Source organism: Peromyscus leucopus, chromosome 5 (assembly GCF_004664715.2).
Source record: "Peromyscus leucopus breed LL Stock chromosome 5, UCI_PerLeu_2.1, whole genome shotgun sequence".
In the NCBI taxonomy this organism is placed as follows: domain Eukaryota; kingdom Metazoa; phylum Chordata; class Mammalia; order Rodentia; family Cricetidae; genus Peromyscus; species Peromyscus leucopus.
This window is the reverse complement of record NC_051067.1, coordinates 52234447-52259911: the sequence shown is the minus strand read 5'-3', so window position 1 is coordinate 52259911 and position 25465 is coordinate 52234447. Positions and strand designations below refer to the sequence as shown.

Here is a 25465-nt window from a genome sequence, read left to right as displayed (position 1 = left end):
GTAGTTTTTTTCTTTTTTAAAGAATGTATGTGGAGATGTAGAGATGGCTCAGCAGTTAAGAGAACTTGTTACTCTTGCAGAGGACCCAGGTTTGATATCCAGACCCTACATGGTAGCTTACAACCATCTGTAACTCTAGTTCCAGGGGAGCCTACACCCTCTTCTGACCTTTGAGAACACCAGGTACACACACACACACACATGTATATATGGTGCACATATATACATTTCAGCAAAATACTCATGCATAAAAACCTGTTTTTAAATTTTTCTTTTCAAGAACATAGGTAATGGTATCATTGGGACTTTACAGCTCTGACCTGTCAACTGTTCAAGTGTATTCCAGCATTAATATCCAAGTGCATATCTTCATCTAGATTGAACAATAGATTCAACTTTCAAACAGAGCAGTCTGGAATTGGCAACCAAAGTATGTCCCAACCAGGCAAGCCAGAACCCAGAACACCGCACAACACTACAGAAAGCAGAGAAGAGGGCAACTGCATGCCCTGTACCCAAAGTCTAGACTGGCAGCTTCTTTCCTGACAACTGCTTTCCAAACTATCTGTACAGAACCAAACTCCTAACAGGTAACATGAGCCCACACGCTAATAACCTATTATGTAGACATGCCAGATCTTCAAAAGTAATATTTTTTTTTTTTGCTTTTCCTACTATCTGTAATTTTCAGAACTTACACAGCCTATATTTGAAGATCAGAAGCCTAATTAACCAACAGAAAAAAACATACCTGAATGAAACATATTTCTGAGTATTTCTTGATGGCTAAACTCCCCATTTAGAAAATTAGATAAAAACAAACAAAAGCATCAAAGTAGAAGCTAAACTTGTACCACATTCTTTTTCAGTAAATTCAACTGTTCCCTGGGGAACAAATTACTTCTGCTAGCATCTAACACTACCTTAATAGTCTCGCTTAGCCACGACCTTGGAACCCTCCCTCCTCAGGAGTAACAGAAGTCTGCAATCTAAATGACTAAAGACCTGCTCATCTAGAAAGTACTTACTAAGCACCTTCTGTGTGCTAGGTCTCACTCTGTGTGAGGAAACATGGACCAGAGAAGAGGGAAAAAACACTGCCTTTGAGACCTCCATTCTAGAGAAGCTGGCCATGTTTATCCTTTTTAATGAAAGACCCTACATCTGAGATGCAGATGTAATTGAAAGCTAAACTGCACTGCCAGCAGCCAATGTGAAGCTGCAACCATCTGAGATAGTCACGATGAACACTGGCACACTGGCCCCCGTAATTTCTGAGCACTCTAGAGCAGTGTGTTTAGGGCAGAGTTAAAGATCTCACTGCAGCCTTAGCTGACCTGGAACTCATGGACAGACCAGGATGGCCTTGAACTCAGAAGGATCCACCTGCCTCTGCTGCGATTATAGGTGTGCATCACCACACCCAATGGGGCTAAATTCTTAAGACTGTTTAACTATATTAGCAAGAACCTTTTCAAATTCAAAGATAAAAATCAGTTTGGAAATGCAAATGTATTTAAAATTATTACTAAAAAGTTAAAATAATAAGATTCATACAATAAGATGGGAGGTGGTGGCACATCCCTTTAATCCCAGCACTCAAGAGATAGAGGCAGGTGGATCTCTGAGTTCAAGACCAGCCTGGTCTACAGAGTGAGTTCCAGGACAGCCAGGGGTACACAGAGAAACCCTGTCTCAAAAAACTAAAAAAAAAAAAAAACAAAAAAGATTCATACAATAATGTCATTCTTGCAATATCAAGAGTCAAGGCTCATTTGCTTTCTTGAAATCTGGTCTTTCTAATTTAAAAACATTGTAATTTTACAATATTTTTAGTTATATCAATAATTTTAAAGAAATTGGCAACAAACGTATTGTTTAAACTTGGTGAGAAGTGACCTCCCTCAGGTTTTGATTATTTAACTTTTCATTTCTTTTCTTGGCCCAAGACTCTGCCGATAATTAATAGTGACCAACATTTCAATAGCAGACATTATGTATTCATTTTTGTATATAAGAATTTTAAAGGTTCTGTTTCTGAAACATAAATAACATTTTATTAACAACTTTTAATATAATACATGGGCTCATGAGATGGCTCAGAGAAGAAAAGTGCTTGCCACCAAGACTGACAGCCTGAATATGATTCCCCAAACACAGATGGTGAGAGGAGAGAACTGACTCACAAGCTGACCTCCAGACATATCTCTAAGTGCCCATGTATCCCATATATACACATGCACATAATACACACAAATATAATGAATATCTTAATACAATGCAGACAAGGTTTACTAATTAAAATGATTATTAGAGAAAGCAAAGCTACTGCAATGTACTATAACATTTTTCACTCTTAAATATTAACAGATTTGCAAAAATCTCAAGTTTTCAGAAAAATCACTCCTGCTAAACCAAAAAAATGAACTGCTAAGTGGCACCACACAGAGCAGAGTATGCCAGTTGGGTCCTTGTGCCCAGTCTTGGGTCAGCAGTGACTGTTCCAGGGCCTGAGAAACATCTTCATTCCCAGACAAGGAAGCTGACCAAAAATGATTCCCAACTTGAAAATGGAGCCACTTCTACCTAACCAACACTGGACTGTGTTCGCTGAGAGCAGCTAGCTACAGCTTGAGACCCAAGGAGAAACAGGCTCCACACATCATGAGAATGCCTCTCAAGAGGTGGTGGTATAAAATGTGTACATCCATATGTATGCACACTACATATGTGTAGAACATACACCCCTACTTCCCACAGACAGAAACTGCCAAGAAACTGTGGCAAGGAACACTTTTTAAAGCAAACTACACTGAGAAGGCTAGGGGAATAATAAGATGATGTCAGGAAGGCACCCATGGGCTCTATGCTTAGGCAAGCAAGGCAGACTGAAAATAAAAATGTCACGTTTCAAGTTCAGAATGAAACCAGGCATGACAGTTCATACCATAATTCCAGTATTCCAAAAATGAGGCAGCAGAGTTGCCAAAAGTTTGAGGCTAGCCTGTGCTATGTAATGAGCTGCAGTTCAGCCTAGGCTACAAGTGAGACCCTGTTTCCAAAGGACAAGCCAACAAAACGTTCAGAATGGATTATTATTATTATCACAACTCTCTAACAAGCAGCATGCCTTTAAAGAGCCAGTCAAGAAAACAGCTCACTGCTTCCAGCTAACATGTGGAGAATTCACACACTGTCTACTTCTGGTCACTGGAGAACTGACATTTGAAGGGCAACCATTATACAGACATCAAAAACCCTCTATCCTTCACAACCCTGAAGACTTCAGTGGGTAAACAGCCCGAGTGTGACCGACCATACATCAGAATACCGGCAGAAACTTCCACCACCCCTACTTGTATTCCTCAAGCTGAGGCCAAGATATACTCCTTTTAAGCTAAGGCTCAGGTATCACTCACTGACACATAGAAGCCAGTTGACTCCTTACAGATGGCAATCCCGCCCCCTGCCATCCTTTGCATTATATAAGCTTTCAAGGAGCCCGCCAGCACTGACTGGTAGGGGATGGCAGTCATGGTACCACTGGTTTCTTCCTAAAAAGTTCCAGAGCCCAGCCTACATTCTGGTAGACTCAAAGTCAGCTATGGATCTATAATCTTCATAATTACACCTTTTAAAATTCCTCAATCCCCTCTAGCCTGTTTGACTTCATTTGTGTTCACTGGGAAACCACAACCAAATCCAGCAACTACACTGCACCCTTGCCTCTCCAAGGATGATGCAATGGCTTCATGACCCTACACCTGTACATGCCTACACCTGCAGATGTACCATGCTACCCAGCCTCAGAACCCTACTTCACCTGCAGAGACTTCCACAACTAATTTCCAGGAAACTCCAAAAGCCACAGAGACCATTCACCCACCAGAATCTGAAATATCATCTGCCTCTGCCTGACAGAGAACATGGCCATCATGAAGCTTCCCTTGCTTTCCCAGCAAGTGTTCAGCTCTACAGTATCCTCCCATACTCCTCCACCTGAAAACAAAGCTTCAGATTCCTCTCCACAGCCTCCTGGAAACCCGTGCCTGCCCCCAAAAGGAACAGGCAGAATCACTGCCCCAGATAAGCTGTGTGAGAGCACTGGGATGCAGCCCGACTGCTACTGCTAGCATGCAACAGCCATGGCGGCAGCTGCCCTACTCACTGTGCATCTCATTGCCAGCAACTGTCCACTTCACACTTCTGAATGAATGAATTTTGTCTCACTCTTTTAAAATGGAAATTCATACCTACAATATTCATTGAGGATAGATGTTTTTCATTGTGAAATTTCACAGCTGTGTAACACAGGGCATGTTTCAACTCAGCTCCCTCTTGGAAAAGATACATCCAGAGACAAATATAGTACCTCATTTTTTGAAAACCTTCTCCATAGTAAATGTTACATGAAAAGCTACAATACTGAGTAACACCCTATATGACATGGCAGCTTCCCTTTAAAATGACACTTATATTATGAACCAAATGAAGCCACTTTCTGAAACTGTTATTACTTACTACTCTGAATGGCTACAACGAGGTTTCACCTTGGAGCCTCACCGCTGCAAACACAATGACAATCCTTTGGAGTTATAATTAAGCAGAAGAAAAGCGATCATCTCGGTCATCTTACCACAGAAAGCAGAATCACTGTGGAAATGCCAAACCACAGTGCCAGACTGAAGACAGCACTCCACTCGGTGCTCTCTGGACTAAGTAACAGTACTCCACTCAGTGCTCTCTGGACTAAGCAACAGTACTCCACTTGGTGCTCTCTAGACTAAGCAACAGTTCTCACCTCTGTGCTCTCTAGACTAAGCAACAGTACTCACCTTTGTGCCCTCTACACTAAGAAACAGTACTCACCTTGGTGCCCTCTAGACTAAGCAACAGTACTCACCTCGGTGCTCTCTTGACTAATCAATGGCACTCAGCTAAGCTCTGATTTATCTGTTCATGTACTAGTCCTCATTCCCAGAAGACAAAGGCTGTGAAGAGAATAAGCCATTCCTTACAACTACCTGCATGCACAGGGGCCTAAATGCACATAATTCAAAAATGTATGCTCCTGTCTTATTTTATACTACAGTCCTTCAGAATACAGAAGGGAATTCCTAGCCTCCACGCACTCACGTTCTTGCTTTCTAGGAGAATGTGCTTTAAGCTATTACTCTGAGTTGACATACACTGATATGCCACCTTAGGAGCAGCTAGGAATACGGCTCAGTGGCAGAATGCTTGCCTACCCTATGAGGGTCAGGGTTTGATCTTCAATACCATCACTTTTTCCCTAGTAGATACACACACACACACACACACACACACACACACACACACACACACTCACTCACTCACTCATTCACTCACTCACATAGAAGGAACAATAAATGGAGGAAGTGAGGACTGATAGATTGGACATTGTCTTAGTCACTGTTCACTGCTGTGAAGAGACACCATGATCATGACAACTCTTCTAAAGGAAAACATTTCATTGAGGCTGGCTTACAGCATGGTAGCACACAATCAAGACATGGTGCTGGAGAAGGAGCTAAGAGTTCTACAACCAGATCCACAGGCAGCAGGAAGAGTGAGACACTGGGCCTGGTTTGAGCATTTGAAACCTCAAAAAGCCCACCCCAAGTGACACTCTTCCTCCAACAAGGCCACATCTCCTAATCCTTCTCAAATAGTGCCACTCCCTAATGACTAAAATGTTCGAATATATGAGGCTATGGGGGCCATCTTATTCAAACCACCATAGATAGTAACACAAAAACCACAACTGACTTCAGAAAACAAAGCAGACGCACAAAACTCAAAGTGCACCAGCCCACTCAGTGTGGGAACAAACTAATACACACAGGATTTCAGATTTCCTTCACACAAACATGACTTAGAAGAGTGAGTTATTTTCAAAATTTTCACTAAGAGATTACTAGAGCCAGATGGTGGTGGCTCACGCCTTTAATCCCAGCACTCGGGAGGCAGAGGCAGGCAGATCTCTGAGTTCAAGACCAGCCTGGGCTACAGAGTGAGTTCCAGGAAAGGCACAAAGCTACACAGAGAAACCCTGGAGAGAGAGAGAGAGACAGAGAGACAGAGAGAGAGAGAGAGAGAGAGAGAGAGAAGAGAGAGAGAGAGAGAGAGAGAGAGAGAGAGAGAGAGAGATATTACTGTAGAAATCATTTATGTGGAAGAGCTGGCTCCCCGAAGATGGCAGTTAAATGGCATGTTATTCTGATCTACTACACTGCCAGAACCCTGTAGCCCTGGTGCAAAGCAGAAAATCTGGGCAGTAGATGACTGAAAAGATGACTGAAAAAGGAAGTGGCAGCAGTTGCAGGTCTGATCAGGTGACCGTCTCACCTGGGCTAAGTTTGGACAGGATGTCCACCAGTATTGGCTGGGCCAGGAAAGCATGCTTTAATGCCATTATCATTACCATCTTTTCCTCCAGAAGCTGGAGCTTTTGGCAGTTCCTCTCACTCCTACTCTGCAGATTCTACACAACACAAAGTGGTTTCTACCTAGACTGGGGCCAGGCATGGTGGCACAAGCCTTTAATCCCAGTACTCAGGAAGCAGAAGCAGACAGATCTCTGTGAGTTCAAGGCCAGCCAGGGCTGTTATAAACTCTGTCTCAAAAAAAATAAACAAACAAACAAACAAACAATTCTACCTGTACTTGGACCTGTCTCAGTGAATCAGAACATTTATAGTCTGTAGTGAAACAAAACTATCAATTCATCCACTTAAAAGTACTCATTCCTTCAATACTTGTTTTTATCAGTTTCTGAATAGCCCATTTCTTTGGTTGGTTGGAGACAGGCTCTCAATGTAGCCAAAGCTGGCCTCAAACTCATCATCCTCCTGCTGTAGTTTCCCAAGTACTAGGATTACAGCATGAGGGCTTTAAAGACAGCAAAATATATAAATAAATCTTTTGCTTTGAAAACTATATCCTGAATAAGAAGCAACTTTAAAATGTATCACTTGTATTGACATAGTACCATACTACCTATTCAAACTACAACAGAGTAAGCCCAAGTAAGGAGCTCCTACAGTTGCTGGCCCAGACAAGCTGACCTACCCATTAAGCCCAAGATACCAGGAGAATGGTATCCACCAGACTCCATGACAGTTGCGATCCACAGTGCCTACCACATGTTTATACAGCAGCTATGTGTCTAATATATTGGTCATTTCTGTGCTCATAGTCATTTATTCATAGTTAATACATTTAAACACACACACACACACACACACACACACACACACACACACACACACACACACACACACAAACCAGCCATTCCACACTTGAGCACAAACCAGTACAGCCACATGCTACCTCTGCCCACTGCCCACTATGTTTCCCTGTGAGATTGTACAACACAATTAAGCTAATAATTAAACTGAGAAAATGGACTTAGAATGTAGTTCAATTGGAAGAGTGCTTGCTACTAGCATATACAAAGCCCTGGAGTCCATCCTCAGTAACACATAAAGCTGAGCATAGTGGCAAACACACCTATGATCTTAGTACTCAGGTGGAGACAACAGGAACTTCTGATTTAGGCCAACCCCTAAGGGGAATTTTTTTTTTTTTTAAATCAAGGAAAACCTAAAATTGGAGTTCATACCATACCACTAGCCTTAGCTATTTTCAGCCTTGATTTATTCATTTATTTATTTTTTATTGAAATATATACCCAAATTTCATACATATACAGAATGTTTTTTAATCAAGTCTACCTCCCTTCCCTCTCCTCCAATTCCTCCCTTAACCCCCATCACTATTTCCTCCCAATTCCATGTGTTTCATTTTAACCCACTGAGTCTACTCAGGGCTACCAGTATGTGCATGACTGTAGGGCCATCTACTGGCACATGAGTAGCCTCTCAAGGGCTAAATCCCTAAAGAAAACTCAGGTGTGGCTTTGATTTATTTCTCAAATAGTCATTTCTACCTGTGAACACACTTCTGGAGCTATACTCCTGTCTCTAGAAAGCACTACTCACTGGTATCTTTGGTTCCAGGTTACTTCCTCCTCACACAGGAGAGTGTAAAAGCAGTCACCAGTAGCAAAGCAGACTTGAAAACTAAGTATAAACTGGCTAGAGTGATGCTCGTCTGTAATCCCAGCACCTGGGAGGTCCAAGCAGAGAACCAAAAGTCCGGGCTTACTCTCAGCTATACATTGAGTTCAACGCTAGCCTGCACTAAAAATAAAGAAGATTTTATCATAGATTTAAGTGAGGTTATTAAAGGAGAGAGTGGCTCCATGAAACCTTATATCAAAAACAAAAAAAATTAATTTAAACAAATTAATTAATTAAAATAAAAAACAAGTATAGTCCTCCAAAATCTCCATCACAAAGCAGCTTGACAGCAGAAAGCCACCCACTTCTCCCTAGCCTATACCCAAGTGAGTCCCACATGATGACTTACTTTGACAAAGAACAAAATGTAGTTCTAATTAAACCCAACTGTCATCCAGATAAAAATGTCATTTTCCAAACATTTCTTTTTAAAAGCATAAAGAAAACTGTTTATATTGCAAAGCTCTTTCTACCTTGGTGAGTCTACTTAGAATTTAGTACTTAGCAGTAACTACCTCCCACCAGACACTTGGCAATAAAGGCATAGGAAAATGTCATAACTTCAAAATAATCATTACAATTTTAACATGGTTTTTTTTTGTTGTTGTTAGATGCATTTCAGTTTCTTTTGAAGAAATCACCAAATCTCACATTGAGAATAAAGTTACAACTATGTATAAAAAAAGCCAGAAAGAAACAAAAACCTTCCATTCTCAAATATTCTTCCATGCTGAGCTAATTTCAGACTGTTTTCAATGCCAAAGTTTATTCACACTTGTAAATAAATACTGTCAGTGGGTATATAAACTAGTCATTGGCCACCCATGGAGGAAGTTTAATGACCAGTGACTGCCTCAACTGTCAGTTCCTTTTTATAGTAATGGAAACAAAACAAAGGGGGGGGGGGTGTCCAGGACCTGAAGAAAGGGAGATAGTGAAGAGGAAAAGGATAAATGTCAAGTTCTTAGACAAGGCAACGGTACCAAGAGGAATTAATCTCAGGAGTGGAGCTGGGAGCCTTTGGTTATTTATAGGCCATCAAATAGGCATCTATCTATTCCTCTCAAAGAGCAGTAAGTGGATTTAACCTAACAACTTTCATAATAGTAAGAGCTCCTTGCACATACACGTATCATCCATCCACAATCCATTTAGTTCGAGATCTGTGTGGAGTCCAGTTCAACAGAAGGGAGCTAGAGGATTCTTGAGCTACTAAATTACACTACCAAAGAAAAGCCACATTATTATAAAGAAGAGTTAGTCATTTCAGAAGAAAAGCACTGAATTTTAGTTCCAGCTGTTGATAATTAAGATAGAAATTCATGGGGGAAACAATCATTTCAGCCTCCAGCAGAAATTCCTATGTCAAAATTTTCAAAGTAACCACTTATTTTTCTAAGATCAAGGTACACAATTTTGCATTCTTGCTACTAGTTAAACAATACTATATAGTTTCTAAAATTATTCTTCAGACAAACTGGTAAACACAAAGCTACTAAAGACTGAGCCAGTAACAGATACACCACTACATTCAACAAATACTAATATAGTAGAATTCCTATTATAATGAAGAGATGTCATAATACAGGGTGAAAATCCATTCAACACATCAAAAATGAAAAAGGCTTATTAGTCCTTTCTAAAACATGTGATAAAAGTAAAAGCCTTAAGCACAGCTGACATCAAGGAGCTCTGTCTGCTTCCAGCAAATATAATGACAGCACAAATTTCAAGGGACCATTTGGCTATATTTTTTTTAATCTTACAGTGAAGCATTATATCTCAAACCTTAGTTTTGCAAAAAGGCACCAAAACCATGTAAAAGTACATGGATAACAGAAAGAGAAAATGAGAAGGGGGAAAAAATCTCTCAACTCATTGAGAAACTGCATCACAAGACTGAGCTAATAATCTTGATGCTTATATAACTATACCTTGCCTTAAGAAAACTCAAGATACAGAAATTCAGATTAACTAGAAATAAGTTCTTAACTGTTCACATTAAAGACATTGATTCTTTAAAGAATTTATGTAGAGCCTTGAACATGGTAGCAAATGCCCAACACTCAGGAAGGCAGAGGCAGGCGGATATCTGTGAGTTCAAGGCCAGCCTGGTGTACAGAGTTCCAGACAGCCAAAGCTACAAAAAGACACCCTGTCTGGAGAAAAGAAAAAAAAAAAAAAAAGATTTATGCTGAGTTCTCATAAATGAAAACATGAACTAAAATACAACTTTTTTTTTCCTCCCTTTAATTTTTCAAGACGAAATTTCTCGGTATATCCCTGGCTGTCCTGGAACTAACTCTGTAGACCAGGCTGGCCTTGAACTCACAGAGATTCACCTACCTCTGCCTCCCAAGTGATGGGATTAAAGGTATGTGCTAAAATACAATTTTCAAAAGAGAGTTGTGTATCGTGTTTATATGAAATATGCAAGAAAGGCTTCTGTAGAAATACTGTCTTTCTCTAAGCAAAGATTTCGTTAAACAATCTTCTCATATTCAACTTTTTAGATACACCAGTAAAAACAGTAAACATAAAAGCTGAGACTTTGAACTTTTTTTGTAGCATTCAGGAAAATAACTTACTGAATACTCCAGAAAATTATATTTGCTAGATAGTGCTGTAGTCTCCATGAGCTTCTAAAAGCCCCTTCCCATGTACTCATTCAGAGGATGCTAGGTATGAGGCATGCAGACTTCTAGGTGATAGAATGTTACAGTCCACTGCAGATGATGCCTGCAGAGCTCTGTGAAGCCACCAGAATGTTAAAGGTGGAGAACCATGGCTTATTTTCTTAAGTCAGATTCAGAAGAGAACACACACTGCAGACATGACTATTATTCTGCTCTTAATGAGGAATTAAATCAAGTTTGCTTTTAATAAAAGCATGCCCTTTATGGATCACAGATGTACATCTATATGTATTTACTACCTGCTATTTGGTCGTATGGGCTCAAATTCTCAGAAGCCAGGACAAAGGTAAAAGGCAACAGTCACTATGAAGATTCCTTAGACGAAACCATATGAAATGTCTCATTTCCTGTTTTTCTAAATGTGAAGTGTTTCTAAAGGCTTACTGCTGATCATTACCAGAAGTGGTTTGTGTTCAATACAGATATCTACAGCTCCATCTGCTGACCAAGTCCTAAACCTACATGAGAAAGGCCAGAAGGTACTTTTTAAGCTCAGCCACTCTTTTTTTTTTAAAGAATTCTTTTTCTTTCCATTTTAATTTTATTTTATGTGTATGGGTGTTTTTCTTCCATATGTGTCTGTGTATCACTTGTGTGCCTGGTACCTGAGGAGGCCAGAAAAGAGCTTAGGATTCTCCCAGAACCAGAATTACAGACTATTGTGAGCTACTATATGGGTGCTAGAAATCAAACCTAGGTTCTGTGTAAAGCAGTCAATGATCTTGACCACTGAGCCAACTACACAAAATTTAGAAGCAGAAGAATCCAGTTGACTCCTGCCAATTTAGAAAGACCTTAATAAATTAAAATTTATCCTTCTTGACAGAGCAAGAAAATTAGTATCAAAGAAAAAAACATTTCAACCCTTTTTAGATATATACACATCAATGCAATATGCTAGTCCATGACTAATCAATTAAGAAAAGAGAAAACATAAATAATCTGGGTAAGAGCAAGCCTGACTCATATATTTCACTCTCATTAAAACTTTCATTCACCCTGTAGTTAAAGGCAATTCAACAACTATCTTACATCTTAGAAAAGCTGGGTGAGAGAAAGGGCTCATGTGAATTACGTGCATTTAATATAAGCCTACTCTTGGTCCCTATTTTAAAAAACAAAAATACTTGGCAAAAGCTGGCAAATCTTTGAATTTGAATGCAGTCTGGTCTACACACCGAGGTCCAGGACAGCCAGAGCTATGTAGAGAGACCCTGTCTCAAAAGGAGGGAAGGGATTGGGGAGGTGGGGGCAGGAGATCAACCAACCTTCTAAATATTCCTCAGTCTATATTAAAAATAAGGGCTCCTTAGGCCAGATGTAGTAGAACATGCCTTTAACCTCAGAACTTCAGAGGCAGAGGCAAATGTAGGTGGATCTCTAAGTTCAAGGCTAGCCTAGTCTACATAGTGAGTTCTAAGGGAACCACAGTTATATAGTAAGACCTTGCTTCAAAAAGGGTGAGGGGGTCACAACCAGTCATGTTCCTCAAAACAACTGTTGTTTCATGCAATAGCCAGCTGCAAAAAAAAAAATGTATCACTAATTATATATTTCAAACATCACATTAGCATTCACTATACTTTACAGCTAGAGGGATACAAATTAGCAACAACCTACCATTGAAACATCCTTAAAAGCTGTAACACGCACCTCTATCAGCTACCAGTAATGCAAATACATTCTCCTCTCAAAGCGTGAAACATCAATAAAAATTTTTTCAAATAACCAGGGTGCCAATTTTAAGTCTTTAAATGCCACCACAAGGCAAGCTGGAGACACCAGGAGAGGCTATACTTGAGCTAAACTCCACTGAAGCCAGGCTGCCTCCTGGCTTGCTCATGGCTCACTTTCTCTGGAATGGAGATGATGCCTGGCCAATCTGGGAACATCAAGTCCAAACTATTATTATGACTACACCTGGCCAGGCACACCAAGGATTTAAAAAACTCTGGCCACCTGAACCTTTATCTGGACACAATGCTCTAGCCTTCACCAGTTCTCCACAAATTCCATTCTGTCCTTGCAAACATGGTAAGGAGAAGCTGGCTGGTCTCCCTGTGACTCCATCTGCTCTACCTTATCACAAGGACAGCTGCTTGCTATCTGAAAACAAAACTTTCTTCTTGGTCCAACTCAAATCTGATAGGTTTTGTTTGCTCCAGTACAGGTTAACAGAACCAACTGGGAGAGATGTCAGTGCTGTTTTCTAGCCTAGTACATCATCCTACTGTAGAAAAATGATAGCAATGTCTAAAGACCAGAGGACAACTGGAAGGTTCAATGGCCTACAAGTGGCACCAAGAGCCAAAATTAAAATGACAATAAAGGACAATGACTATCAAAATGACAAGCATAACCAGAAATCTGTGTTTATTCTCAAAAGGGCTAGCTAGTGAGTGTGAAAAGAATAACAGAATTAGAAACCTGACCCTTTTGCAACATTCTTATACTGCCTAAATTGTCAGGGATCATCAGTGATGAAAGGATGCTGGGGAATAAGATAGTCACATATCTCAAAGTGTCACTTTAGTAACTCCAAACTGGAAAACATAACTTTCCAGGAAGAGACATGACAGACACTACCTTAATCTATATCATGAAGAAGCTGTGGTGATATTTTATTTGTATGTTAATAAATAAAGTTTGCCTAGAGAGCAGAGGACATAGCCAGCCATTTTTAGGTAAACACAGAAGTCAGGCAGTGGCAGCACTCGCCCTTAATCCGGTCACGTGGCAAGCAGGGTCTCTGTGTGCTAAAGGACATACTAGGGAACAGCCAAGCATGGTGACACACGCCTTTAATCCCAGTACCAACCATAGAGACATGGAGGTCTGTATAGACAGGCAGTAACAAGGAAGTGAGGTAGCTGAGCTAAGAGCCAATGAGAGAGCAGAACAGCAAGACAAAAAACAGCCTGGGTAAACAAGAAGTAGTTCTCTTGGGAAACTATATCGGTGTGGTGAGTTAAGGCTAGCTGGTGTCTCTCACTATTTCCCTCATCTCTAAGGCTTTCATTCCTATATTTGGTTCTGTGTTTCTTATTTAATAAGACCGTTTAGAAATTCGTCTACAGGAAGTAAATAGACAATCTCCTTGCTTATTGAAAAGATTAAAAAAGTACATTTATAGAAGAACTCTGTCAAGATAGTCTCATGCTGAATTTGTCTGATAGAACTTCAAGCAGAGAGGAACATATATATACTAGACTGATGATATGTGTGTGTATATACACATGCAGAAAAAAAAAAAAAACCTCCTCCCAGTATATGCCCTGAAAATACATGTAATAACAACAACTTTAAAAGATACAACACGGTGTGTTTCTATGTGTTAGAACGTCACAAAAATAGGAAGGAGCCATGAGAGGGCTGGGAAGTCAATCATAAAGGAAATGGAAAAATAGAGAGACTAGTGGAATATGTGTAAAAGGAGTGCATAAAAAGAGTGTGGTGTTTGGATAGATATGGCCCCCATAGAAGAATGTGTTTGAATGCTTGGCCCATAGGGAATGGCACTATTAGTACTTGAGGCCTTGTTGGAGGAAGTGTGTCACTGTGGAGGTGGGCTTTGGGGTCTCACATATGTTCAAGTCATGCCCAGTGTAACAGGTCTCTTCTGCCGCCTTCAGGTGTAGACAGAGAACTCTCAGCTCCTTCTCTAGCACCACATCTGCCTACATACCACCTTGCTTCCCACCATGACAATAATGAACTAAACCTCTGAACTGTAAGCCAGCCCAATTAAATGTTTTCCTTTATAAAAGTTGCCGTGGTCATTGTGCGTCTTCACAGCAATAGAAGCCTAACTAAGACAGAGAGCAAACTGGGAGAAGAAAGGGAACCAAATAATTTTAAAAAGACATGTTACAGTAATTAGTAGTTGCAGACAGCTTAGATAGGGCCTTTTTTTCTTTTTTTTTTTTTTTTTTTTGGTTTTTCAAGACAGGGTTTCTCTATGTAGCTTTGTGCCTTTCCTGGATCTCGCTCTGTAGCCCAGGCTGGCCTCGAAATCACAAAGATCTGCCTGCCTCTGCCTCCCGAGTGCTGAGATTAAAAGTGTGCGCCACCACCGCCAGGCTTAGATAGGGTTTCTTGATGGATAATATGACTATGCTCCCACTACTCATGCCTAGGGTGCTTCTTAACTCTTCCTTTACTGAGCTACCCACTCCCAGCCCCTGCCAGATTCTATCCCATTCAATTTCTTGACATCAGAGCCTTCTTAGTCTTCTACAACTTTTGAAAGACATACCAAAATGTTTAGAGAAAGAGCCATCATTATGAAAAAGAGCTAAGTTTCAAACAGTAGAAATTTAGACTTAAATTTCAATGGTAACCTACAACACTTTTTTCATAGATAAGATCTCTAAACAACTGCAACTCACTCCGTGTGTCCTTGGAAAACATTCACGGAGTGGATGGAAGGGTCCCTGAAATCCCAAAGACGGAAAGTTGTGTCACGGGAAGAGGTCACCACGAGCCGCTGGGTGGGGTGAGTGCAACAGTGTGTTAACTCCTGGTCATGCCCTACAACCAAATACAACAAAAATACAAGGTCATCCACCTGCAGACACACAATTAGAGTGAAGCTTTTTTAAAAACACAAGAATCAAAAATATCCATCATCTTTACAGATACCACTAATAGCTGATGGAAAAGTAAACCTTAAGGAATTACTTAGTGGTATGGAAGGCTGTCCTTCAGATGCCTGAAGTCATGTCAGCTATCCACATAAAAAAATGAGTAGGGAACTACATACATCATAACTCAATTTCTGGTCTTAACAGTTAGAAGGTCAGACAAATCACTTTAACAGGCTGAATGCAACAAAAATAACTTCTAATGGTATAATTTGTGGCCCTTAGTACATCTTGTCTTGCATTTGGGCAGAACCTATAAATACAACTTTCTATAAATGGCGTATACAACAGACCAAGAGAATTCCACATATGTAATTAAGGTCCCTAAATCATTCATCTTTGTGTTAAAGAAAAGCTGTCCTCAGTGGCCTAGTCTAAATAGCTAGAACCATTCAAAGGGCCAAGGTCCTCCCAGGAGTTAGAGAATCCAGGGCAACAGAGGCATGTTCCTGCTGGCCTAGAAGCCAGCAACCTGCTATGTGGGAAGATGCCTTTGGTGGGAGCCCTGGATGCTCAGGACAGACCCTAACTGACCACTAGTAAGAAAGTACAACCCCAGTCACATAGCTACAAGACACTGGATGAATTTTTCCAGCAACCAGTGAGCACAGAAGACTACAAGTTCCAGAGGTCCTGCCCAAGCCGCACCTTCACTCAACCAAACAGACCCTTAAAGCTGAGGAGCAGCTACCTTGGACATAGAAGCTTGACAAGGAAACCATCAAGGTAATAGATCCCTGCTATTTAAGAGTGTTTAAAAAAAAAAGAAGAAGAAGAAAGAAACTATCAAAGAGAAAGAGAAAACCAATATAGCAATCATATTTCAAATACTGAAATATTGCATGCTACCGTTAATCTCCTGAAGGTAAAACAAATTTAGCTATGAAGAGTTCTATTAATCAGAAAGGATCTCCAAAAATGACAACCACATAGCCAATAGCACTAAAGAGAATCCTGGCCTAGAAGTAATTTGTAAGCTCAGACATAAAAACAGCCCAACTAGAAAGAATTTCAGATGTTCATAGCAAGATACCTGTCAGAGAATGAACAAGTTCAGATGTCTCCACATCATATAGGTTGGCAGTTCTGTCCCATGAGGCTGTCACCACTTGCTTCCCACCAACCAGCCAGTCAGCAGCAATAACCACACCCTGATGGCTTTTGAGAGATGTCAGCGGGACTCGGACAGTAGGACAGTCACTGGACACGTCTCCATCAATGTCAGGCTCATCTTTATCAGAGCACTCTATTTCATCTTCACCAGAAATTTGTTGCTAAGGATAAAAATCAGAAAAGAAAAACTTTGTAGGAATCTTGAGTTTTTTCTGACATGGCTATACCATTTATCTTTCTAGATTTAGTACCATTAGGGCCAATGCAATTACAGTTTCTGATATGGTGTTCAAGGAATGCTTTCTCAATGTTAAGGCCGGCTATAAAAGGAAGGCCAAATATCCTGGAAAATATTAAAGCCACTATGGCATCAAAAGAACTAAAATTCATTTTTAATAATCAATAAAATGGCAAATAAAGCAATTTTCAACATTTGTTTTTATCACTTATTAGAAATACAATATGAAATTAAATAAATACATAAAAGTCAATAATATGTCACAATACAAAAAGCATTTTAATTCTTAGAAGCCTGTTTAAAATACTTTAAAAATTTTAAATTATAATAACTTAGAATTCCATTGTTCTAACAATGAGAGATGACTTGATTTTCCTGTATCAATGAAATCTTTTATTAAAAGCCAGATAATGTAAAAGTGTAACAAGGCAGTCTATATGCCAGCTCTTCAAGAAAATGTTTATTCATTCGATAAACGTTGATAAACAAACTGCTGTTTATACAGCAGAGAAGGAGACAGAGGCTATCTGTCATATGTAAGATGACACTTACTCTAAATGATAAGAATTCTAACATAAACACAATTGGCAAAGTTCCTGTCCTTACAGGAAAGACTACACACACTCACAAAACTCACATATGGACTAGTGTGAGAATAAATGTCATGTGTATGTACATACTAGGATGAGAACATGACACATGAACAAAATACACAAGAAAGTATGTCATCTGTGCCATCTGCATTCACATGGCATGGAATGCATAGCATATACAATCAGGTAGCAGTGAGTTCTGTGAAGAAAATAAGATAGGGGTAGAAGAGATAGACAGCTGAAGGGCTGCTGTCTTACACAGAATTACTGAGGAAAGACTAACAACTCAGACCAATTGCAGAGAACAAAGAAGGGTATGCAGATACTGAAGGAAACAGTATTCCAGGCAGAAGGAACAAGTATAAAACAAGCCCTTTCTCTGCTACGTAAGTGGGCTTGCTCGTATATGGAGGAACACAGACACAGAGGTGGTACTGTGAAAAACCTGATAGACCATGGAAAGGACTCTGTGCTCTATTCTGCATGTGGTAGAAATCATCACTCCTAAGCAGAGACATGTTATGACCTAAATCAACTGCTAAACACAGGAAAATGAATGGAGGCTGAAATGCACTAGACTGTATCATCTACAAACTCATATGCTAAAGCCCTAACTCCAGGACCTCAGAATGTGAACCTAGTGGGGGAAAGGTCCATAAGAAGCAATTACATTCAAATCAGGCTGGGTGTAGGACCTAGTCCACCATGACTTACATACTGCAATACAAAATTACAACAGAGACACATACAAGAGAAAGATCATGCGAGGGCACAGTGAAAGGGCAACCATCTGCTAGCCAAGGACAGAGGCCTTAGAATAAACTAATCCTTCTGCTTGCTACCTTGCTCTTAGACTTCTAGTCTACAGACTATGATAATATAAATTTGATGCCGAAGCCACCTGTCCCAGGCAGCACCAAGGAAAAAATAACTACAGGAAAGAGAAATCTAGGTGTGGGTGGTGGTAATGAAGGTGAGGAGAAAGGCTGATTAATATATCCTCTCGGGAAAGTTTCAAAATTTGCCAAAAGATATCCACATGAATTACACACACACACACACACACACACACACACACACAATTTGAAGACAATTTAAAGGTATATGGCCCAAACTACTAAGTGAATGACAACAGTACAAAGTGAGATGAACAATAGGATAAAGTAGCATATTAGAAAGAATGTCCAGAACCCAGTAGCAAATACAGGACACGCAAGGAAGATACTAAATGAGATGACAAGTGAAGTCTGGAGTTAAGAGGAAAGTCGGTATGCAAATTTTGAGACCCACAGTAACAGCTGGTCCTTAAAGCCATAGATGGTGAGTAAGACCAACCAGGAATAGTATAAGAGAACAACAGATGAGATGACTCACACTTACACCAGTGGGTAGAGCATCAGAGAGGCACCCAACAAGATTTAAGGGAAGGAAGAAAGAGGAGGAAAGGGCACCTGTTAGAATCCCAAAAAGTAGCCCTGGAGTCTGTTGATGAGCAACCATGAGGGCAATGATGAGGAACTGATGACTCAAGAAGGAAAAGAGTGAATTCACATGACACTTCTGAAGATGCTGGTGTGGGAAGGAAAGTCAGTGGGGTAGGAGTTCTGGATGGGCTCTGGGATAAATGTTTGGTGCTGATGCTAAGAACCATTCTAAGGACAGAAAGAAGCACTGCAGAAACATCATTAGGAAGAGAGGAAGTAGAACTCTAATGATGACAACAAGGAATTATCAGACTATGCTAACATCTGCTACAAGTGCAGAATGCATCAAAGTACACAGGGTAGTGTAACTCTTCAACAATGCCACATGTGAGTGACATGTGAAGGGAAGGGAGCTTGGGGACAACAGGTGTAGCCTGGGAAAGAAAAGAATGTGATAACCATAAAGAGCTAAGCATAGCTGTTTTCAGTATGGGCTGGAGTACAGAAGGAATATAAGAACTAAGCTTAGAAAGGTTTGCAAAGAGAAACCAGAACAGACCCTGTAGTCTAGGAATGTAATAGCTCATACCTATAATCCCTGCACTGTGAAGGCTAAGGGAAGGCTACCATAAAATCAAGGCCAGCCAGAGTTAAACAATAAGGGCCTGTTTCAAAAGCAAATAACAGGAGAAGATTAGGGGCATCCCTACAAAGAAAGAACTTCATCTCAAAGGCAAAGGGGGAGTTATCTAATTAGCATGTCCATTATTCTAGAAAGATGACTACTGATGTACTATGGAAGAGGAGCTATGGTGGGCAGCCACTAGATTAGACTCAACTGGTTCAAGAAATTGGGAGCCTGGAAATCTGTGGAAAGGTAAGAGGTCAGCAAAACCTTTTCCCTTCTGCATGAGAGCTTTGTTCCCAGGATATGCTATTCAATAGAAGAATGACTCCTGGTAGATACACATACCAAGAGAGGAAGGACTGCTACAATCACAGGAAATGCCTGATGGGAATACTGCAGCACTGTGGTAGCTCTGAGCTCAGTGTCTAGATGCCTTTTGTCTCTGCTGTTACTTAAACTGTTCAGAAGGCCTTGGTTCCATGTCACAAGGCTTCCCAGCTCCCACATCTGCACCTACAGAATCTTACACTCCTGTACCCGTGCTGCTATACAGTTCTGGATGGCTCTGTGCACAAGGATCTCTTTGACTAAGTGATGAACATGGCTCCAGTAAAGAATATGGAATGTGACAACTGACACACGGTGGATATCTCTCTCTTGTACACTACATAACAGTTTCCCAGGGACACAGAAAAGATTGAACAACTAAATTCTTAAGATTTTGTGGAGTAGCTAGGAACAGAGTAGGGAGACAAAAGAGCATATCACAAAAATTCTAAACTTTATATCAGGTGTGTTAACTGCTGGACTCCTGACCTACAACAGTGAACACAATAGGCTTTTACTTAAAAAAAAAAAAAAAAAAAGAGTAAGAAATAAACACCTAGATGTAGGATGGAGCCACCTCCTCAGACAAGCAACACAGAAGAAAGGATTCGAGTGTCAAGACCATATATATAGTTTGGGCCATGTGTAATTTTAAACACATGTTCCACTAGAGAGACTACACAAAAAATAGGTTCCAAAGGGCCCTGAAACCTCATGTTTTAGAAGGTGAAATGATATATGTTAATTCTGGAGAGCAGAAGTCCATGATGAAGGTACCAACCAGTTCACGTTCTGGTGGAAGGGCTTCTCCTGCCTGGCAAACAGCTGCATTTTGTGTAATGGTGAAAAGAGAAGCATTTCGTGTAACGGTGAAAAGAAAAAGCGGTCCCTCTGGTGTCTTAAGGACACTAATATTATCAGATCAGGGCTCTACCCTATGTGCTCATTTAACCTGAACTACTTTCTTAAAGATATTACCTCCAATTAAAGCCATATTAGCATGCAAATTTGGGAGTGACATAAATACCCAAACCATAACATTCTAACCCTGGGCATCCAAATTACAGAGCCTTCTTACACTGAAAAATACACATTCTACCTCAAAACATCAACTCATTCCAACATTAACATTAAAGTCTAAAGTACAGTCTTAACAAAATACAATCTAAGGGAGGTCTGCATGAGAATCAAGGTATAATTTATATCCAGGCAAAATTCCTAACTAGCTATGGACCACAGAAAACAAGCAAATTATATTTATCCAAATACAATACTGAAGACATACAAGACAAGCAATTCTATTCCAAAAGGGGAGCAAAAGAAAAGGAGGAAAGAAAAACAGGTTTCAAACAAACCCCAAATCTAGAAAAGCGAATTCCATTAGATCTTAAGTCTCAACAATAATCCCCTTAGGATCCGTGCTCTACCTTTTAGAACCACTAAGGAAGCTTCCTCACCATGACAGCTAGCTAGGCAGCCTCCCTCCTGCTATGGCACTAGGCTGTGGCATTCTGCCCCCCAATCCCCATTGCCCCAAACCAAAGAGAGGCCATATACACTGGCACATGCTTGTAATCCAAGCTCTAGGGACTCCAAGGAAGAACACAAATTCAAGGCCAGCTTGGGTTAGGTTACAATGAAATCATGTCTGTAAAAAAGAAAAACAAGAAGCCGGGCGGTGGTGGCGCACGCCTTTAATCCCAGCACTCGGGAGGCAGAGCCAGGCGGATCTCTGTGAGTTCGAGGCCAGCCTGGGCTACCAAGTGAGCTCCAGGAAAGGCGCAAAGCTACGCAGAGAAACCCTGTCTCGAAAAAACCAAAAAAAAAAAAAAAAAAAAAAAAGAAAAACAAGGAGTAGAAGGAAGAAAGTGAAGCAAAGAGGCAGGGAGAATGAAAACCAAGAACATTTTCTGCCCTTTGCAAATGAGGAAAAGACAACCTCAGGCCTGTGGTAGGAGTGGACAGCCTTGGCAATTTCCAAGTTACTTTCAGACCCTTGTTCTCTGTCCCAAGGAAGATACATATTCATAGCCAGGCAGTTCCATTTTCTGGTGCTTAAGAGAACCCCAGCATTCTGATAGGCTTCCTCCATCTCATCTTATGTTCTGTTCCTTTCCCCCACAGCAGTATAACTCTTACCTCTATTGCTAGCATCTGCTGAGGTGGCTGATTAAACTCACAGTTCACATCTACACTAATCTTTTAAAATGTAGGTCAGTTAAGCCACATCCAACCATACCAGATGCTATCTGCTTATTCTAAAATTTGCAAATATCCAGAGTCCTCCATGAGCAGACCAACAGCAAACTGTCAGAGTAAGTGAACATGCTTACACTAGTGTCAGCAACAGGCTGAGGTGTTGGAAGCTGTACCACGTATCTCCAAATATGAGCAGTCTGATCTCCAGAAGCTGAAGAGACAAATGGGGGAAGATTATCCACTGGGCAAAACATGCATAAAATGTGCTCTTTCCTACACTGTGGCCAAACATCAATCATACTTTTCTAACTTAGTGATCATTTAGTAAAATGGACATACTTTATTTAAATAGTGATTTCAGACTGTACAAGGCTATAAGAATAGAACACATGTATAAAATTAGGGCTGCAATTACTAAAGAAAATATTTCCCCTTTCATTTTAGAAAAACTTTGATGGATAAGAAAAAATAGAGATTTTATTTTTAATCTATGTAATAAATATTTTATTGTATTACACTTGTGACTATAATAGTCTGAGATGTTTCAGGAAAGGAAATGATACTTTCATCCATTCATTATTAATAGGACTTTACAATGTGCCAGGTATTACTTACTATGTTACTATTAGCATTACTTATTTATGTTGCTTTCCTATTCCTCTTCTTTCTAGCAGAAGTTTGTAAGAAAATGCTCAGATTAGGAATAGGCCCTCTTACACTCCAAAGTGGTATTCTCAGCCCTCGCCAAAGTGGTCTGCTTTACATCTTTCTCTCCACTGCTGCAAAACTTACCTAAAGAAGTTACCATGAACTGATAGTGAATTTGTTATGGCCGAACTCAACTGATGGTCCTGACTTACCAGTTTCTCTTCAAATCAACACTATATAAAAATTGCAGTGAAATTTTCTTTTCTCCTTTATCTGTCTCAAAGTTGGTATTAGTTCCTTTTTCAGATGGGACTTGCTTTCACCACTCCTTTCTAAGCCTTTGGTTTATATATAGACATATCCAACTGCCACTAGTCTAGTGTCTTTCCTCTACCAATCATACAATAAACCTTCGGTGTCTTCCCCACTTTAACTTCTCAGGTACATACTGGCTATAATCATCTAGGACTACGAAATGATTTAGAGTAACTTTCCTTCCATATCCCTCTCACATGTGAAAAGTCTCTGAGCAAAAATAGTAATCACTATACACCACATATTGAAAGTACTCGTGCTGGGCTCCTTCTTAAATCCTTCCACCTGCAGAGCACCCTTGTCATCTCAACATGTATACTCTATCCTGGGCTCAGCAGAATCTGGTCCATGGGAAAAATGCAGGCACTTCCCCATTTTTGTAAATGAACAGTCATGTCTCTTCACCTGCTACAAAAGCAGGACAGAGCAGGGATAGATGTCATATAGTCTGTCAAAGACAAATATACCTACTAACTGGTCTTTTTCAGAAGCTTGGCAACCTCTGGCCCATCAAAGCCAACACATGCAGATTATCACCTGTGTATCTCAAAACATTTGACTCCACAGCTATGTAACAATTTTGTAGAAATAATCCTCAGTACAAAAGGCTACCTTCCAAAAGCAACAAATGAAGCTATGTTTTTAAAGCCAGTCTAAAATGTGATATACACAAGCTACTACAGCTTAGGTAAATCACCTAGAAAGGAATGAAAATAATTCATAAAATTTCTACTAAATATTGTCTAACTTTCTTACGTGCTATGGATACCTGATAGTACTAACAAAAGAATATAAAATTTATAGCTGTTTTAAGATTATTAATAATTTCACTCAAGAAAGAAAAAAAAAATCAACATACCAGTAAGAGCCAACTGCTCTGAGGGATGAAATTTTATAGAATTTACTGCAAAATAAAAATTTTACAAAAACAGGTTTAAGATAATAAAACCATGTTTTTAATATTTATTAGCTATTATATTACAAAGTTAATTGTAAATTTAAAAAACTATGATAGTTCATTAGCTCCTCTGATTCAATTAAACTATGAATATATGAATATATTGAATAATATGAACAAAGGTATAATAAAAAAAACTAAAGTATGAACCACCTTGCTAAATGGCAAGACATACAAGAAAGAATATTAACAATCCATTTTTATAAACAGGCAAGTAATTTAGAGTTAAAATAAACAAAGAAAATGAGGTTATGACAAGAAGCAGAAGCAAACTGTAGTGTGGAGACACTGCCCACTAGCCTCATCCTGCCCCTGTCCAGCTTACAAAAACCCTGATCTAGCCCATGACAAATGAGACCCCAGGAATGAATTCCAACCAGACTCAAAAAATGGAGACTAAGTTACTATCCTCCCATTTTCTTATCCACATTCAGGATACTCAAAGGTAAGTTTCATTGTCTTAATAAAGAACATAAGCCAAAGAGTAACTCCCAGTGCCCAGTATCCCTTCTTCCTTCCTTCCTTGTATTCAGATAGACTATCTTAATGGGTAGCCAGCAAGGTAACAAGTATGAGCCCAGCTTAATGGACTGGTCACATACAAAAAAGATTCTAGGCCCATCTCCCTACCTAGGAGTTTCCTAAAGCAAACCCTAGGTTTTAGAATGGACTAAAACCTCCATTAGTCTGGCCAGGGAGTTGAACTCAACTCATCCTAAGAAGAATCAATCTTCATGTCCCTGCCTTGTAAAGGAAATGCATATCCCTTAGAAAGAATGTTGTGGAAATTATGCCAAACTTCAAAAAATTATCCATTAGTTAAATTGTATTAGCTACACCTTTAAAATTATGTTTTACTAAGAAACTATATAAAAAGAGAATTCTATTTACTTTCAATACTAAAATACAAATAATATAGAATAGCTAGTGAAAACTGCTATTATAAGTAATAAACATAAGCTACAATGCTAAAAATAAGCAAATATATTTTAAAAATAAATTAGGGGTAAGAGGCCTGGAGAGATGGCTTAATGGTTAAGAGCTCTTACTGTTCTTATAGAGAACTCAGATTCATCTCCCAGCATCTAAATGGCTATTTACAACCTGCTATAACTCTAGTTCCAAGAGATCCAACACCCTCTTCTAAGACCTTTTGGCACCAGGCACACATATGGTGCATATAGATTTTTCAGGCAAAAATAATACACATAAAATAAAAATATATCTTTTTAAAAAAGACATGGAGAATGTAACACATGTTCAACAAAATTTTATATTTTTGAGTCCCTAGTAATATATTCTGGACACTGTATTTATAAACTAAGAAAAGCCTAGTAAAAAAGGGACAAAAGAAGAGCAGCAACAAGAACAGCTAGCTATTGTATTACAAAGTTGGAATATTGTAAAGTGAGAGAAGGTGCTAAGAAAGAGAAGAGGTGGGGGGTCTACATCTCAGAGCCCTAGCCTTTGAGGAGATCACCAAGATGTCAGGAAGGTGCTGAGTTAAATGAGGATCCACTCATGGGTGTAGCTTTGTTTGCACAAGCTAAAGGTGACACTGAGTCTATAAATGTGAGC

The 25465-nt window shown here is 39.7% G+C and overlaps 1 protein-coding gene across 1 annotated transcript in view; it reads right to left on the bottom strand.

The window, feature by feature from the left end:
• Wdr37 (WD repeat domain 37) overlaps positions 1 to 25465 on the bottom strand; it is a 60604-nt gene that overhangs the window by 11408 nt on the left and 23731 nt on the right. Inside the window, 4 exon segments of the mRNA XM_028859399.1 lie at positions 15190 to 15331; positions 16478 to 16718; positions 22101 to 22177; positions 23789 to 23833. Coding sequence (XP_028715232.1) covers positions 15190 to 15331; positions 16478 to 16718; positions 22101 to 22177; positions 23789 to 23833 — 505 coding nt within the window.